At 46.5% G+C, this 18431-nt stretch overlaps 2 protein-coding genes across 9 annotated transcripts; one reads left to right on the forward strand and one right to left on the reverse strand.

The window, feature by feature from the left end:
- Window positions 1-36: 36 nt before the first annotated feature.
- On the reverse strand, window positions 37-10711 carry CD2BP2 (CD2 cytoplasmic tail binding protein 2). 6 transcript variants are annotated; one of them, XM_084805865.1, is made up of 7 exons: window positions 10575-10711; window positions 8907-8994; window positions 7913-8048; window positions 5331-5488; window positions 3774-4287; window positions 3255-3376; window positions 37-1983 (listed from the first exon to the last, which is right to left on the reverse strand). In XM_084805865.1, the coding sequence occupies exons 2-7, from the start codon at window positions 8985-8987 to the stop codon at window positions 1873-1875; spliced, it is 1122 nt and encodes a 373-aa protein (XP_084661991.1). In that variant the 5' UTR covers window positions 8988-8994; window positions 10575-10711; the 3' UTR covers window positions 37-1872. The 6 variants fall into 6 exon arrangements, with proteins under 6 accessions (XP_084661991.1, XP_084661989.1, XP_084661986.1 ...); XM_084805863.1 differs by having other exon boundaries at window positions 10567-10711; XM_084805860.1 differs by having other exon boundaries at window positions 10558-10711.
- Window positions 10604-17635, forward strand: LOC146342203 (sesquipedalian-1-like). 3 transcript variants are annotated; one of them, XR_014783923.1, is made up of 3 exons: window positions 10604-10829; window positions 15371-15656; window positions 16834-17635. XR_014783923.1 is itself a non-coding variant. In XM_084805867.1 (2 exons), exon 2 carries the CDS (start codon window positions 16846-16848, stop codon window positions 17464-17466), a length of 621 nt encoding a protein of 206 aa, XP_084661993.1. In that variant the 5' UTR covers window positions 15597-15656; window positions 16834-16845; the 3' UTR covers window positions 17467-17624. The 3 variants fall into 3 exon arrangements, 1 of the variants encoding a protein (XP_084661993.1); XR_014783922.1 differs by having other exon boundaries at window positions 10793-11042; XM_084805867.1 differs by lacking the exon at window positions 10604-10829 and having other exon boundaries at window positions 15597-15656; window positions 16834-17624.
- The last annotated feature ends 796 nt before the right edge of the window (window positions 17636-18431 follow it).

Consider the following 18431-nt stretch of genomic DNA (forward strand, 5'->3'; position numbering starts at 1 on the left):
CGCCCCGCACACACACATACACACACTTCTGGTTTTATCACTCATTTGTGTCATGTAAATGTATTTAGAGTATTTCTTAATCACCCTTCATGTCTGAAGGATTACAGGGTGGTGTACAAAACACTTCCAACATGAAGTACAAGGGGAAGTGACAGACAGAATAGGGAAAAAGAACAGCCCTCCCCCCACCCCCCTCAAGAGTCCAACTCCTTTGCAGAGCCACACGTGACAGGTGAAATCTAAGAGGCAAAGCTTTCCTGCAGCTCCATCCTGGGGAAACTTTGCCCGATAGGCATTAGACAAACTAACAGGGAACAGGCGTATCGGTGACTATTAGTCACAACAGCAAAGTGGAATCTCCACTGTTCAGATGCAGTAGAACCCTCCAGATGTTCTACTGGATGTTGCGGCAAACTAAGGATGGTTACCACCTTCATGCTTGACACGTGAGCTCTCCAGAGGGATCTGTCTGCCCACTGTTGGAGACAGAAAGCTAAGTTAGATAGAGCTTTAGTCTGATCCAATAAGGCAGCTCTTGATAGTCTTAAAGATATGAAGCTTCACTCCATAAAAAAGGGGCCACCCTACTACAGAACAAAGCTTGAAGGGTATCACTGTGCTCTTTAGCACTCCCCAGCATAAGGTCTACTTGTCATGAACAGCTCAAGGGGGAAACAGCCAGTAAAACCACAGAAGCCTCAGTTACAGCAACATCGGCATGGGATACATCTGGCTACTTTTTGCTTCCATGGCATCAAGAGACATGTAAATAAAATGAGGCACAAAGGGAGCTCCTGATTTAAAAAAAAAATCACTTCTCAGCCTTTTAAAAAATTCTGTAACTCATCTAGCCTGCATTATTAAACACCATAAAGGGGAAGCTGCTCAAATCACCTAGCACAGTTTCGCTATGAATCCCAGGAAATGTGGACTTTGATAATTACTTCAAATTACTTTCCTTCAGTTGACATACTACTTGTTTGAGGTGTTCTGTCATCAAAACATTAACCCGTTCTTAACGGGGAGTGGGAGCTGGGTGTCACTGAATAAAACTCTGAGGCATGGGCCCAAGGAGTATGTTTGGGCATGAAGTGTCCAGACCATGTGTAAAAGGGAGTGGGAAAAGGGAGTGGGAAAAGGGAGTGGGAAAAGGGAGCCCGTGCAGACACGCCCCCGCCACCGCACTCCCCTCCACACAAACAAATGCATATACAAAGGCGCCGTCTGACTAAAGCCGGTATTGTAAACCACCCCAAGGGCATTTGCCAGTTGGGCAACATACAGATCTAATAAATAAAGCAAACCAGGTCACATTTTTCCACCCAACATTGAATAAACCATGGCCTCCTACGCTACAGGTCAGCAAAACCAAGTCTATTATCCTACCCTCCACCATCTTCCATTTGCTTATGTGTGGCTTTTTGTCCTTCTCATCACCAAGATGCTGTTGGAAGCATGGAGGAGCAGGAGAGAACTAGCAATTGGAACAGGGAACCAGGGAGCAGGCGTGACATCCTGTGCCTACCAACTGCTATCCTACACCAAGCTCCACAGAGGAATGTATTTGTGATATTTATACACCACTAACAAAATCCTTAAGTGGTTTGACTTAGGGATGACTGGATCTGATTGACAGCAGGGAAAAAGACACAGCTGACCCACCCAATTTAAGGTTGATTCTTTATTTTTCACAAAATCTGAAACATCCTCAGAATTCAATGGCGAATCAAACCTCTCCCCCCCTCAAACACACTCGCACACACACACACCCCTTCCCAGGCCCCCACCCCCTAAAGTCTGGCAAGTTCTTTCAGTCTGCTGCTGCACTGAGTTCCATCTGTTGTGCTCCATGGGGCGGGAGGCGGGTTCCGATCACGTGTAGAGGTCAAAATCAATGCGCTTGGAATTGTAGAACTGGCCCTCAGAATTATCTGCCTTCCGGCAGTAAACCCCATCAGGAAAATAGCCTTGGGATACCCAGTCCTGGAGAGATACAGAAAAAAGCATGAAAGAGAAAGGAACTGGAACTGGAAAGAAAAGCAAATAGAACCAACATTGAAACCAGCTATTAATGTAACCCACCAATGTTGGATTCAAATACTTAATGTTAGCATATCGAAAGGGCCAAACAAAACTTGAAACTGAAAGAGAATGAGCAAAGGGCTGAAGCCAGAAGATGCCCAGATGGGATGCAATGAAGCAGAACATTAGAACTGCTCATATAATTTTAAGTCAGCTGTTTTCCTGCGAAACAGAATGGGGAAGATTGTTAAGGGCTAGAAACTTGTTTTATGATGAAAGTTGAGATTTCCAGGTAGCTGAATTCTGCATGTAATATCCAGTTCTAGGCTTGAGACTGCACAGCACACACAGCCTGGAGTTACGGTACTTCCAAAATGTATTCTTGCAAAGCTGGCACAAGGCCGTTCCAGAAATATGGAGGAGCAACCAATATCACCTCATGGGCATCTTGGATGCTGAAACTTGGTATGTGGCTGGTTTTGTTAAAAAGCCCTCTCCCATAGTTTACTTTTGGGACTGCAATGGGATGCCACAGAAGGGATGGGTTTTAAGATATGCACAGCCCAAGTCATCTAGAACACACTGGCATGGACCCTAGGCCACTGGTGTAATATCAGTCAAGATCCTTGATGGTTTAACACAGACACACCTCTAACTCCATAGGGGTTTTTTTTGTAATAACAACCTCAGCAAAAGGAAGTGCAGCAGTAAATGTTAATGACATTATCTCTGTGGAAACATACTGCATTAGTGTTCAAAACTCCTTGATGCAGCCACTGCATAGGAGCATCTTTTTCTTGCTGGTATGATATGCTCACAATGTCCAACCCACCTTAGGAGGTAGAACACAGTGATGTGTGCCACTTGAATATTCTTCAGAGGCAGCCCCACACGGAGTGCCTTCCAGAAATAGTCCAGTGATGTAATCAAACAATCAGCAACAATAATGGATAGAGGTGAACATGAAAGACCAAAGAACTGAAGACAGGAATGCATATAAAGGGTAACTTAAAGAGCACGATAGGAAAAAAGAAGGATAATGAAAGGATGGAGAAGCAAAAGGAGAAGATGATGAGCCAGAGGGTGATGGTACAGGTGGAAATAAAGGACATTAACAGGGACATGAATGAACAAACAAGAACAGTGAACATAAGATGAGAAACAGACAGACCAAAAAACCCTGAAAGTGAATTAACAGTAATTCATCTGCTGTCCCACCTTCAGTCTCTTACCTGCATCTGTGAGCTGCTAAAGGGGCCATAGAGTTCAGACGTGTTTGTGTTCTCCCATTTATATTCCCACATCACCTCGGAGAGAGCATTGTCATCATCCTGCTGCTGGCCCTCACTTGCTGCTGTTGGGGAGCATTAGAATTGTCAGGTTGCTGATGCCACCTACATCCCCACAACTAAGAACTGAAACACACGATCGGGACCATCCCGTGGTGCAGGTATAGCTGGGCTGTACTATAAAATGTCAAAGTTGAGGAAACCACATGCTTGAATGCTTTCTCACATAAGCACCCTGCACACAGAAACCTCATGTATCAGGGAGAATACTAGGCTGGAGACCTTTCCCCCGACATACTCATTTTCTGAGTGCAGGAAAAAGCATGACACCTCATCTACAGTGGCAAACTCCGCAAAGAGCCGCACTGTGTGATTTTCTGGCCCGTGTGTTTCCACTTCATGGCTTCCCTTTCCACTCCCTCCCCATAACCACACAGTCCTCAACCGCCGAAGGACTCTCACCCGCCGGCGTCTTCTCCCCCAGTTTTGCTTCATCAATATCCTCCGCAAACATATCAAGTTCCGGTTCAGCAGCAGAAGGTGCTGTGGGAGGATGCTCCAATGCCCGGAGCCTCAGTGCCAGCTTCTCCCGGGTCTCCTGGTAGATCTCGTACACGCCTCGCGCCACCATTTGGTCAGCCAGGCCTGACAGGCGCTCCAGCTGCTCTTTCCGCTCAGGCGACCCGGGCTTCTGGGGATCACCTTCCTCAGCTGTTTCTGCCTCCTCTGCCTTGAGACGGCTCCAGGGCCTGCGCTGACACCCGCTGTTCTTGGGCCCACCCTTGTCTCCAAGCCTTTGAATGGCTCTAGCCACTGTCTCGCCAGGTAGCACTAAATCCACCATTCCTTCCAGCAGCTCCTTCTTGTCCAAAGGCGCCCGGCCAACTTCAAGGTCATCATCTTCATCCTCCTCCTCATCATCCACAGAATCCAGTGGTGGTTTCTTCCGACCAGGAGGCTGCTCCTTTATCTTGACCTGGTGGAAAGGAGAGAGGGATGGGTGAGGCCGGAAGAGAAAAGTAGTATGCCATTAAAAACATATGGCTTTCATGTCTGAACTCTAGTGGATGCCTAAGCTAGTAATGCCGTCTTTTCCATTCACTGTTCCTCTTGTAATATCCCCAAGATCCCATCAGCGTCATTTGAGGCAGTGTTACCACCGGCTGCTCAATCCTATCCTCGTGGTCGTCAAGGGGTGGCTGAGAGAACAACATCCTTTCTTTATATTTCATTTTAAAATGTTACACCTAGACCTATTTTCAACAGAATTCTAATCAATTTTCAAGAGCTAGTGCAATTCTAAAATATGGCATAATAAACATACCCATGAAAAATCCACATCCAAACCCACTTTGCCATCTCACCCATTCTCACAACTGTCATTGCACTTATTCCCACTGTGTATGGTGGTGCGAGTTTACTATTGGGGAGCCCTACATTCAAATCCCTATTCAGCGAAAAAGCTCACTGTGCAAGGGGAGGGGTGCACTTTGAACAAGCTAAGCCTATCCTGCCTCGGAACTGCTTCAAACACCATAGGGCCCGAAGGTCATGCAGAAATAGTCTAAATACTATATTGTTTTACAGATACCAAAGTTACTATTTATTAACTTTGAGGGTGCTGTTGCACTCATGTCCTGCTTGTAGGTTTTCCATCAACAGCTGGTTGGCCACTGTCTGAACGGAATGCTGGACTACATGGACCCCTGGTCTGATCCAGCAGGGCTCTTATGTTCTTATTTCTGATTATCCAAGCCACCAAGAACCTATTCAAGCATGGCGTAGCCACAGAACTATAACAATGTCAATTCCTCCACTGTGGCTCCCTCTGCAGGTCATTTCAGAATCGCTGCATTTATTCAAGTGCAAGAAACTGCTTCTACAGCCAGTACAAATTCCTGGACATCTCTGGTGTGGTCAGGGATTCCTCTCTACATACTGTACAAACAGCCACGGTTCTTCACACCTATGGGTGAGAAGACTTTGTTTGCACTGGGTGTTCTGCACTGGCCATCTTACCCAGTCGATGTTGTCTAACCAGTTGTCCCGGATCATTGCCTCTTTCTTCAAGAAGTAGTTGCCCTCTGAATCAAAATGACCTTCTTCCATCTCCTCTTGCAAATTGAATGGGGTGATCCGTACACCATCTTCATAGTCAATAGTGGCAGATTCCTGCCCTACAAGGGTAAAACAAGAAAAGATCAATTCCTGACGGACCAGCATCCTCTAAGACTGGCCTAAAATTACTGCAATTCCTGGAGCAGGTAGTAAGCATGCTAATTACTGGAGCGGGAAGAATGAGCAACCAGGAATCCTTCCACCCTACAATAATTATGCTCTCCCTAGCAGAAGGGTAGGCAACTCTGAAAGGTCAAGGGCCATTTTCGCCAACTGGACCCTCTTTCACAGGCTGCACCTCCCCCTGCCCGTGTGGTGCTGAAAAAATTAAAACATTAAAATTAAATGTCTAAAAATGGCATCTGGAACAAGCTAATTTTGATCCTTAAATTTGATTTAGTGTTGCTACAGTACACTAAAAGGGTAAAAAACCCAGTCAAAATGGCCGCTCCCCATGTCTTTAAAAAAAATTTAAACAATTTTGGTGGGCAGCAGGGGCTGTAGCCGCTGCATGCAGCACACGTGCTGCCTACCTGCGTCCTAGTGCCTCCAACGTTACGCATGCATCTATGAAAGGGTCCACATTTTCGCTCAGCACTCACACCATGGTTTGGGAGGGCTCAGTGATGGGAAGCCGAGGTGCTCAAGACTGCCTCAGCTGCCCACCACCAGAACAAACTGGGGAAGGCTGGGAATGGCCATTTTAGTAGCATGGGGCCAAGGTACCCCAAGCAGCTCAGCTGACGGCCGCCCAAGCAAGCCACTACTTCTCTACCCCATTCAGAGCTGAACTGACGAGGAGACAACTGTCCCTGACCTCCTGCAGAAGTGCAGCACAAGGGCTGGGAATAGGGCTGCAATGCTATGTGCAATCACCTGGGAGTAAATCTCACTGAACACAAGTGGACTTACCTCTGAGTTAATGTGTACAGGATTGTGCTGAAAAGAGCAACAGGGGTCTGATGACCAAAAGTTCTGGTTTGACTACCAAGGCCAACCAGAATTTGTGAACCCCTGCATACCTACACACAGATACAAACAGTATACATACATACTGAGTTGCCCTAAAGGATGTTTTAAGGATTACTGAAATAATGTATATGAATGGCTTTGAGCCATTCATAGAATCATAGAATAGTAGGGTTGGAAGGGACCTATTAGACCATCAAGTCCAACCTCCTACTCAGTGGAGGAATCCAAATTAAAGCATCCTGACAGATGGCTGTCCAGCCTCATCTTGAATGCCTCCAGTGTGGGAGAGCCCATCGCCTCCCTACTTAATTGGTTCCATTTTCGTATTGCTCTAACAGTCAGGAAGTTTTTCCTGATGTTCAGCCCGAATCTGGCTTCCTGTCACTTGAGCCCATTATTCCGTGTCCTGCATTCTGGGATTATCGAGAAAAGATCCTGGCCTTCCTCTCTGTGACAACCTTTCAAGTACTTGAAGAGCGCTATCATATCTCCCCTCAGTCTTCTCTTCTCAAGGCTAAACATGCCCAGTTCTTTCAGTCTCTCTTCATAGGGCTTTGTTTCCATTCTCCTGATCATCTTTGTTGCCCTCCTCTGAACCCTCTCCAGTTTGTCTGCATCCTTCTTCAAGTGTGGTGCCCAGAACTGGACACAGTACTCCAGATGAGGCCTAACCAGTGCTGAGTAGAGGGGAACTAGGACGTCACAGAATTTGGATGCTATACTTCTATTAATGCAGCCCAAAATAGCATTTGCCTTTTTTGCAGTCACATCACATTGCTGGCTCATATCCAACTTGTAATCTACCACAGTTCCAAGATCCTTCTCACTTGTAGTGTTGTTGAGCCACATATCCCCCATCTTGTAACTGTGCATTTGGTTTCTTTATCCTAGGTGCAGAACTTGGTATTTATCCCTATTAAATGTCATTCTGTTGTTTTCTGCCCAGCGCTCCAGCCTATCAAGATCGCTTTGAATTTTGTTTCTGTCTTCCAGGGTATTGGCTATCCTGCCCAATTTTGTGTCATCTGCACATTTGATCAGCATTCCCTGCACCTCCTCCTCCAAGTCATTAATCAAAATGTTGAAGAGCACTGGGCCCAGGACTGAGCCCTGCGGTACCACTCATTACCTCTCCCCAGTTTGAGAAGACCCCATTGATAAGCACTCTTTGGGTACGATTCTGTAGCCAACTGTGGATCCACCGGATCGTTGTTTCATCTAGCCCACTTTGAGCTAGTTTGCTAATCAGGATATCATGGGGCACTTTGTTGAAAACTTTGCTGAAGTCGAGGTATATTACGTCCACAGCATTCCCACAGTCCACAAGGGAGGTTACCTGGTCTTTACGGTTTTGCCTAAGTACTGAAACAGTAATTCAGTTGCCATCATAAGCAGCCACTCTTATCTTTATAGCCAGAGGGACTAGAAACTTGCTTTTTGTTTTTTAAATAATGATCTTGGAATACTGAGTTCTAGGATACCTACCCCTCCAGTCCCGGTCTCATACTTACCTTCCACGTCATCTGAGGCAAGGATGTCATATTTACTTCCTCGCCCTTCATCCTCTTCGTCATCCTCCTCATCACTGTCCAAAGAGTGCTTGCCCTTAAAGCGGCTGCCTGGCCCACCAATGGCAGGCTCCACCAGCTATTCACAGAAAAGAAAAATGGTGTCAAAATTCTGTATTTGGAAACCGATGTGTCTGTCCCTGTCCCCCAATGTCACCGGTTTACAGCTTCAATACGTGCAGCCTCCTAGTTTTTGCATCATTTAAAGAAGATAACAGACTGTTCCCTGTTGGCTTTGTCCCCTGAATACCAAGCTATAGAAATGCCTTCTCCAAACTGGGTCCCTTCAGATGTTTTGGCCTACAACTCCCATGAAGTCCAGCAAGCATGGCTGTTGGCTTATTTTAGAATATTTATATACCGCTTCCCATTTTAAAAATCCCCAAGTGGTTTACAACAAATTATTTTATTTATTTAAAATATTTCTTGCCCGCCGTTCAGGGCAGGAGCCTCCCAAGGCAGCATACAACAGGAAAACTCACATAATAAAATCCAATGCAGCAATAAAAACTGTAAAAGCAGCATCAGTAACTAACATTCTAAAAAACAACACCAGCATAAAACAAAACCTACAACACCAAACTGCAGCTACAACCTAGTCCGATAAAACATATCAAGGGGAAGGGTAGAGTAAAGCAGTGAGTTTTCAGGGCCTTCCTAAAAGCCTGCAATGATGGGGCCTGGCAGACCCCCAATGACAATTTCTTTCAGAAATTGTGGGGCCACTGCAGAAAAGGCCCTCTTTTATAAAATCTATCAATACAAAAGCACAACAACATTTAGACAAGTTAATAGTTGGGAAAAACTAGGGTAAACAAGTAAGTTTTTAACAATCAACAAAAGCACATCGTTAGGGATGATGGGAGCTGTAGTCCAAAACATCTGGAGGACACCAGGTTGAGGACAGCTTTTTTAGAAGAAAATCTCTCTCACTTACCTTCTTCTTTGGCAAACTCATTTCCTCTTCATCCTCATCCCCATCCCCTTGATCCTCAAAAGTCACTTTGCGTTTTGACATTGTGGCTCTATGAAAAGCAGATGAGATTCAGAGATGGGACTCCAGACACCCAAGAAACCTATGCGGAACCTATGCAGCTTTCATGAGGGACTTGGCTGTTCTGATAGGCTCAGTCAACCAGCATCAGGGGCATGCTGGTTCTGCTGCCGATAAGGGCCTTATCTCCCCCATGCAGTCTCAGAGGACAGTTTGTAAACATGTAGCTGTCGAAAGCATCTCTGCTGACCGTAGAAGCACAGGGATGTGCTTTATACACATCATTTACCACCCTGTCTAAGCAGATATCCTACCATGATGCTGGTTATATAACCTCAAAGCCAAAGAAACACACAGACATAGCAAATTAAAAGCTCATTGTGCATTCTTGACAATGATTTGTTTCAAGATATTTGTTTCAAGACACTGACAGCCAGTGTGGTGTAGTGGTGAGATTGTTGGACTTGGAGCCGTCCCCACTCAGCCATGGAAGCTCACTGGCTGACTTTGGGCCTGTCATAGACTCTCAGCCCAACCTACTTCACAGGGTTGTTGTTGTGAGGATAAAACAGAGAGGAGGAAGAGGAGAATGTAAGCCGCCTTGGGTTCCTTGCAAGAGAAAAAATGGTGGGATATAAATGCAATAAATAAATAAAATAAATATCTGCAAAAAGACACCCCAAACTTCCCAGTAAAAATTACATACATTTAACTGTGTGTGTGTACACAAAAAAATGGATCTACTACATTCTCACTACTTTGAGACTTTATTTTGGGGTGGTGCAACAAGGGGGAGGGACAGGGGGGACTTTAGCAAGCAAGAGCTGTGAAGACTAAACCCTGATCACCAAAATAACAGCGGCCATGGGAGAAAAGTAAAAACACCACCCACTCTTCTTCCTCCATTCTTCAGCTGTTGAGTGTTATCCAAACACAGGCAGGTTTTTCAGCTTTTCATTGCCTTCATAAAGACAACATTCCTGAAGAAGCATATTTGTTTACTTATTGCATTGATATCCTGCCTTTTTTTTTTGCAAGGAACCCAAGGTGGCTTACATCCTCCTCCTCCTCCTCTCCATTTTATCCTCACAACAACCACCCTGTGAGGGAGGCGAGGCTGAGTGTCTGTGACAGACCCAAAGTCAGCCAGTCAGCTCCCACGGCCAAGCGGGGACTTGAACCTGGACTTCCTCACTCCCAGTCCGACACTCTCACCACTGCACCACACTGTCTCTCTACCTCATACAACCCCCGCTCCTCCTCGAACAACAGACTCGGGCATGTATGCAAATGAACTCCACAAGAAACCCACCAATAACTTCCTACACGGGGCACGCTAACGAACTACCGGGGGGGGAGGGGGGAGAAGGGAAAAGCGGCCCACCAAACGCTCCCTCCCCGCGATAACCCTGGTCTACGTCATAGAGACGGATTTCCCTCATAGGTCTAATCAAGTGGGAACTAACCTGAGAGCCCATTTCGACAGTTATTTGGGCACCCCAAAAGGCCCCATTTCCTCCCCGCCCCCCCAAAACACGCTCCCGCCAACTCCCAAGAGCCCAAGCGCAGCGTGCAAATATAATATGCAAATTACCGCACGCACGCTCTTACTTTTCCACCCCCTCCTCCTCCTCCTCCTCCTCCTCGAACGGAGCCGGCTCCCCCTAAGCGACTTATGCAGCAGCTCCCCAACTCTGGAACCCCCACGGTGAAGGAATCAACATCCGGGTCCTGCCGCCATTCGAAGCGGATATGACGGAAAAGAGACACAGGCATTTCCCCCACCGCTCTTCGGGCGCACCGGAAGTGACTCTTACTTTTGGCGGCCTGCTGCCTCATTGATGCTGCCCAGCGCAGCTGTGGAAAGTAGGGGCAGCGCTTAAAGGGGCTGTGGGTGCGCGGAAGGGCCTGTTGTCCTCCCACGCTCAAGAAATATTGTAGTTACAAGAGGGATTTTTTTTTAATTGGGCTGTGTAAAAGTTGTGTAGTCTTTCGAGCCTGTCTCGCTAACAAAAAATCTGCTATATTTACTCTCCAGCCCAAAGTATGTTGAAGTTGTGGGGGACCTCTTGTGCACTGGTAACTGTTTCTTGTTGCTCAGTCGTTCAGTCCTGTCCGACTCTTCGTGACCCCATGGACCATAGCACGCCAGGCCTTCCTGTGCTCTGCTCTCTCCCGGAGCGTGCTCAAGTTCATATTCATTGCATCCGTGATGCTATCTAGCCATCTCATCCTCTGCCGTCCCCTTCTCCTTTTGCCTTCAATCTTTCCCAGCATCAGGGTCTTTTCCAGTGAGTTTTCTCTTCGCATTAGGTGGCCAAACTATTGGAGCTTCGGCTTCAGTATCTGTCCTTCCAAGGAGCAGTCATGGTTGATTTCCTTTAGGATGGACTGATTTGACCTCCTTGCAGGCCAGGGGACTCGTAAGAGTCTTCTCCAGCACCACAGTTCGAAGGCATCAATTCTTCGGCGCTCAGCCTTCCTTATAGTCCAGCCCTCACAGCCGTATGTTACTACTGGGAAAACCATAGCTTTGATTATACAGACCTTTGTTGGCTAGGTGATGTCTCTGCTTCTTACTCTGCTGTCTAGGTTTGCCATAGCTGGTAACTGTTTAGTGACACGTAATTATTTCAGGAAATTCACTGCCAGCAGATGTGGTGATAGGCGCTGTTTTAGATAATTAAAAGAGCATTAGCCACATTTGTAAAACATTGGTCTGGCTGCAGCTATTACTCATAATAGTTAAATGGAACTTCCAAGGTCAGGGGCAGCATATACTGATCCACAATGCCCCGAGGGAGAAACGGGAAAAGGCGGCCTTTGCCTCTGGGCCCTGCTCACGGGCTTTCTAAAGGCTTCTCTTTGGCCCTCTCCAAAACAGAACCCTGGATGAGGTGGACCTTTGCCTGGTCCAGCCTTACCTAGCCAGGTGCTCTCCAGAAAGGGTGGCCACTTATAAATCTCCAAAAGAGGAAATGCATCATCAAAAAAAGAGGGCACCAATTTGCATATGCTAATTTATTTTATATATATACATGCACATTTACAAATGATGATGATTTTAACAAAAATACAATACATCTCACCATAGTGCTGGTGACCTATATGCCTACCTGTTCAGTCTGCTGTTCAGGTGCTGACTGTTGATGGACAACATGCCTTATGGTTCTTTATCTTTAAACCAGAATTACAGAGGACAACAATTCGAGTAGAGGACAGTCCTCTGTAAAACAAAAGGAGACATAGCTACCCAGTCTCCAGATGTGTTGGACTACAACTCCCAGCATCCCCCATCCATCATGGCTGGCTAGAGGATGCTAGGAGCTGCAGTCCAACATATCCATAGGGCATTCAGTTGGGGAAGGTTTACTTTGTCGAATGCAGAAGGGCTCTTCTGAAGTTCTAATTAAACTAAGGGTGCAATCCTATGCATGTTTAGACGGAAGAAAGTCCTTCAGGTCCCAGCTGGCTGGGGGATACTGGAAGTTGTAGGGCTTTTTTCTGTCTAAACATGTATAGGATTTGCGCCCTTACTCTACCTTGTTGCTCAACAGTAAGAGCTCTTCCGGGCAAGTCATTTATTGTGGAACAGCCATGCTTTGTTCACTCACGTTTTATGGTGATCTGGCCAAAGTCACCGTCCTTGTATAACAACTATTGTGTAAGCAGCGGTTCTCCCATGTTTTCCCCCTACTGTGGAAAACGTTTGAAGGAGAAAAATGGAACACTGCACTGGTGTGGATGTTCCTTAAGAATTTCTTCCATCAGCCACAGCACAAGTACAGATTCTCATGCTTAATTAGGCAGGGCTCTGTTGCCAGCCACATGCAAAGATTTGTGAATTAGGATAATACTCCTCCAGCGCTGAAAGGGCTAGCCCTGCTTTGGCACTATTGAGGCATAAGCAAGAGCCCATTTAATCAGATTTTGATGAAATAGGCTGTAGCCAAGGAAAAATGTATGCCACAATCTGTCAGGCTGCAATCCTATTCACCAGGGGTCCTCAACGTGGTGCCTGTGGAGACTTCCAACAGCACCCACAAAGCTCTCCACTCTTTCCCCCTTCAAAAAACAATTTTAAAAAAAAAGAAAAGCCTTGGAAAATGTTAGGGTACTTTTTTTTCTCTCCCTTTCTAGCCTCTAGCCTTCCTCTGTCTCTCTGCTACCCCTTTGCCTTGCTATTTTCCCTCTCTACCAGACTCCAGTCTTACTATTTCTCCCTCAAGTCATTAGCTCAGTTTTGACTAGCCAGGCCCCCAAGGCAGCCATTATGTGACAGCCACATCCTCTGTGGGAGCCATTTTGTGGTGGTGCCCACAGCAGTTTTTCAAATTCTTAAATGCGCCCACAGGTCCAAAAAGGTGGGGGATCCCTGCTGTACACCAGGGGGTAGGCACCTTTTTTTCCTGTCAAGGGCCACATTCCCTCATGGATATTCTGTTGGGGGCCACATGCCAGCTGTGAGTAGGGCCAAGGCCAAAAGTGAGTGGGTCACCCTTTTTCTTTCTGTCCCTCTCCTTTCTTTCCTTCCCACACATAGGCTGCCAGGGAAGGGACGGAGCTCTTGCCAGAGGTTTAAACTGATAACATGCAGAGGGCTTTTGAAATTAGGTCACGGGCTACATGAAATTAGGCTGAGGACCTCTGGTTGCTCACCCTTGCTATGCAAATTTACTTGGGACTAAGTCCCACATAACTCAGTGGGACTTCCTTCTGCATAGATATGCAAAGGATTCTGCTGTTAGTCTTTTAAGGGGCCACCAGAATCTCTGTTGTTTTGAATACTACACAACCATTAGAAAAGAAACAGAACAGGGCTTCTTTACCACCACCACCCCTCCTAAAACCAGACAAAGGGGACTATCAACATGCGGCCAGATTGATAGTAGGGACAAGAAGGTCCAAACATATAATACCAGTTCTGGCCCACTTGCACTGGCTGCCTGTATGTTTCCAAGCCCGATTCCAGGGGCTGATTCTGACCTATAAAGCTTTATATGGCTCAGGACCACAATAACCAACGGAGCACCTCTCTTGGCATGAACCTACCTGTACACTATGCTGATCGTCTAAGGCCCTCTGAGGGAAGCTCGGAGGGTGGGAACAAGGGAGAGGGCCTTTTCAGTGGCAGCCCTCCCCCCCCCCCAATTAGGAACGAACTCCCCAGCAAGGTCTGCCTGGCGCCAACATTGTTATCTTTTGGGCGCCAGGTTAAGACCCTTGTCTACCCCCAGGCATTTCGCAGTATGATAGGTTTTTAATCAGGTCATGGGATATTGTGTGTGTGTGTACTCTGTTTATATGTTTGTAGCTAAATTGTTTTTATATTATGCATAATACTGTATTTTTAAAGTTTTTAGTTTCTGTAAACTGCCCAGAGAGCTTTGGCTACTAGCAGTATAGAAATGTAATAAATGAAATGAAATTACTGCAGTAGCTTTTCCTAACCTTCCCTAACTGGGGTGGTGGTGATGAAGCAGTGGGGATACATTCACCTCAGCAAGCCCAATGTGGACCAGTGGGGGTTCTTTGATAGGGGCCATTCAGCCATCCAGTTCTTGGCTTCACAACCCACTTCTTCTTCAGGTGTCCTGTGTCCCCAAAAAAGGGGTGGTATCTGTGTGGCTCCCCCCTTTGATAATTACTGCCCCAGTCTTCATACCCATGTCCCCAGCTTATGCACTGGCTTTCTGTATTTCCCGTTTACTAGATGCTGGGCCTCCAAAGCAGGGAGCTTAACCAGTTGAATATTTGCCTAGCACACCACTGTTAAAAAACCATCTCAGTGTTTTGTAATCCTGAAACTAAGCTATGCAGTCTCTCTAAAGCTTAGCAAGAGGGTTATTTTCTAGGGTTAGGTGTTTTTCTGAAATAGCATTTATTTTATTCATTTGTGCCCCACTTCACATGGTACCATCTTCTCAAGAAAATAAAAGCAAACAGTAAAACACTTAAGAGAAACATCACAGAATACATCAGAACAAAAGTTTTGAAACAGTCTAAGAGTTGGCAGAGAGACAAGATGATGTACCCATTAAAGTCCTGCTGGACCAAAAATGTCTTCTTCACAGCACATCTAAAGACAAGGGAGGGCGTTTCCCTGGGAAATGCTATCACCAAAAAGGCCTCAGCTCCAGTACCCACCAATCTGTTCTTAACCAGTGACAGGCCAGAGAGAGAATGCAATTCACTGAGGTGGGCAAGGAAACTTAGAAAAATGGGCCTTTTTAGGTACTACAGCAACCTGAACTCAGAACCTGACACCCTGCAGTTCCCACAGGAGTTTGTTGCTGCTGTGACCAACCCCTTCTCCTCATGAGATTGTTCTCTTTAGGACCAGAGAGAACGGTCAGCTTGTGGATACATTTTAGTCCTCATTGGGGGTTCCTGCTTCCTCTTTCTAGCTGGCTGTCCTTCCTGCTCTTAGAGAGGAACTGCGGGTGAAGAAAGCAAGGAGCCGTGATCAAAGTGGATGAGAATCTCACCACCACCAGTACCCTGCCTTTGCTTCCTGGAACGTGGGATCGAAAGACTCTGAAAAGCACCTGGATGGGGCAAGGCAGATGAGCTCAAGCCCCGCCCCTTCACCTGGGAAATCATTGCTCTGGAACAGTGGCAGAAGGAAAAAACAGACCGGAAGGGAAGAACTGAAGCCTTTGAAGGGGAAAACCGGATGCCTTGGCACCAAAGGTAAGACTACTCAGAGGAGAGATTGTATCCTCTTCTCTCAATACCCCCAGGCTTGCCTGTGACTGCTGTAGTTAACGTACTTCAAGACTAACCTGTTGGGAAGAAGCCTTATCCCTCAGCATCACAGCCAGCAACCTCTAACAGCCATCCCCAACCGGGTGCCCTGCAGATGTGCTGGACTACAACTCCCAGAATCCTCCATTCCAGCACATCTGGAGAGCACCTGGTTGGGGAAGGCTGTTCTAGAAGGGAAATCTTTGCCCTCCTTCCCTCTCTCTTCATTTCTTCATGCTACTTTCTCCCAGACTTTCCCCTCTCTGAGGCCTGTTTTCATTCTCCCCTTGGTCCTTCGCCCAGTCTTTTATTTAATCATTCATCTATTTTATATTGTCTCTTTCCTTATCTTGTTCAAATCACTTCTTTCTTCACCACCACCTTTCATCCTCATTCCTTCAAAAATTTTAAATTGTCTCTTTAATTTTCTTGCTCTTTCATGCCAGGATATAATAAATCATCCTCCCCCAACTTGGCTGCAGGTTGATGGGAGTTGCAGTCCAACACATCAGGATGGCATTAAATTGGGGGAGGCTGTCAAATACTGTTAATTTCGTAATTTGGTTTCCACCTTTATTCTTACATCCTACTCTAGTTTCTTCACCTGACCTTGTTCTGCAATTTTTAAAAATTAAATTCCCATTCCTAATTACTGATCTTCCTTCTCTGCGTCCAGCACGTGGCTCCATTCTTTGTTCTGCCATTTCTTTCTGCTCTCATATGTCAGAATTTTGTCCTCTTGTTCTACCCATTTCATTTGCTTTGCTCTTTGTACTTGGCTTACATTTCTCTTGTCACTAGAATCTTCTTTCCTTCACACCGTCACCCCTATATTCACTCATTCCTCTGTCATTCATCTATTCCAGCCTTCCCCAACCTGGTGTCCACCAGATATTTTGGACAACAACTCCCATCAACCCTAGCCAGCATGGCTCATACCGCTTGGGGATCATTGTGGTTGTAGTCCAACACATCTGGAGCGCACTAGGTTGGGAAAGGCTGATTTGTATTTGCACTTCCTCTTCTGATCCCCCCATATTTCTTTTTCCCATTCTAGCTTCCTTGCATGCATGCCTGTACAGTTCACCCCACATCTGTCATCAACATCTCACCCCCACTGCAGGGTCTGCCCACCATGAAACTCCACATCTCCAGTGCTCTTGCCTCTTCCCGCCTGGCAGAGCCCGCAGACCAGCAAGGCCTACTGTATAAGAAGAGCAATCGCACCTCCTCCTACCAGCCATGTTGGTGCGAGCTCCGGGGGAATCTGCTCTTCTGCCGGGAGCGAAGCGGAGAGCGGGGGCCTCTGCAGCTCATTGTCCTGGAAGGTTGCACCGTGGAGCTGCAGGAATCTGCTTCCGAACCACACACCTTTGAAATTTCCTACCCAGGTGGCTTACTTGGTAGCCGATCCTACAAGATGGCAGCCGAGAATCAAGAAACCATGGAGGGTTGGGTGAGAGCCCTCAGTACAGCAGGATGTGGGTACCTCCGGGCCTTGGTTGATGAGCTGGAGGGCAAGTTCCAGATTCTGAAGAGCCAGCAGCATCCCCAATTAGAGAGAGACCCGAGATACTTGACAATAAATATCAAACTACCTTCCTCAGAATTGGTGTTAGAAACAGCATCCCCCAAAATGGGTTTCCCTCAGCTCCATCAGGAATTTGGGGAGGAGATTGTAAGGGTAAGACGTGTGTGGCAGGAGGAGAGGAAAGGTAAGCAGCAACCAGAGAGTGAGAACTTAATAGATGTTTGAGTAGGATAACCAGCAATCCCAAAAATTTAACTGCAACCAGTGGGTTATGGGCGAGCTAGAATATATATATGAAGATTGGGGCATACAAGAAGCCAGTATTTGCGAAACAGACATAGCTTGACATTTGGTTTTTAAAATAAGATTTTAATAAATTTGTATTTTGTAAAGCTGTGAGCTATACTTTTTTGCCTGCTATAGCAGCAGTAGCAGCTACACCTGAGAGTGAGAAAGGAGATTTCTTCCTAGCAAAGGGATTGGGGGGGGGGGGGGGAGTGCTTGTTGTGGGTGGGTGTTTGGAGCTGCCCCAATCCCTGAGTGTGGAAGCAAAACCACCTCCCCCCAGTATAAAAGTTTGGCTTTTCCGCATTCCATCTAGGCAGAGGCAATAAATTGGTCTTCAGCTGGCGGGTCAGGACCCACTCATGGGCCGCACATTCTGACCTAAGGTGAGTTGCAACAGCAAGGTAGAAATATACTGTAAACAATTAAGAAGCAGGACCTAGGTCTGAAAGAGTTGAAGACAACTGTCTAACCCATAATTTCCTGGAGAAAAACAGCTCAACAGAGCCCCAGGCTCTTTCCCAGCACTGCTAGCAGAGACCTTCTAAGCCAGCCTCCCCCAACCTGGTGCCCTCCGGATGTGTTGGGACTACAACTCCCATAACCCCCAGCCAGGGGTCAACACATCTGGAGGGCACAAGGCCCCTGGGGGAAGCTAGTCTAAGCAGGAGCCAGCCATTGAACATGGGTCTTTCTGTAACGCAAAGTATATGTTCTCTATGATTTAAGCTGTGGTTCGTCCTGCAAAGCCTTAAGCCTTTTTCTCCTCCTTGATACCAATAGAACACATTTAAAAAAACATGTATATACCACCTTTTACAGCATGCCGTGCATTTCCCCTCGTCATTGATCCAGCTCAGCTGTAAAACCTAAAAGGATCGCTATTTCAAACAATTGTTTGAAGA

This window comes from Heloderma suspectum, chromosome 6, assembly GCF_057233095.1.
Source record: "Heloderma suspectum isolate Gila_16-S chromosome 6, 16-S_ref, whole genome shotgun sequence".
NCBI lineage: Eukaryota > Metazoa > Chordata > Lepidosauria > Squamata > Helodermatidae > Heloderma > Heloderma suspectum.

What these genes read in the sequence shown, in the direction of transcription:
- CD2BP2 (XM_084805864.1), bottom strand. Translation starts at nt 9,483, where the DNA reads ATGACAGGCCCAAAGTCAGCCAGTGAGCTTCCATGGCTGAGTGGGGAC. An exon ending in ACCACTACACCACACTGGCT is followed by an intron (nt 8,995 to 9,394) that starts GTCAGTGTCTTG and finishes TGCTTTTCATAG; the next exon opens with AGCCACAATGTCAAAACGCA. An exon ending in TGCCTCAGATGACGTGGAAG is followed by an intron (nt 5,489 to 7,912) that starts GTAAGTATGAGA and finishes TTACCCTTGTAG; the next exon opens with GGCAGGAATCTGCCACTATT.
- LOC146342203 (XM_084805867.1), top strand. Translation starts at nt 16,846, where the DNA reads ATGAAACTCCACATCTCCAGTGCTCTTGCCTCTTCCCGCCTGGCAGAG.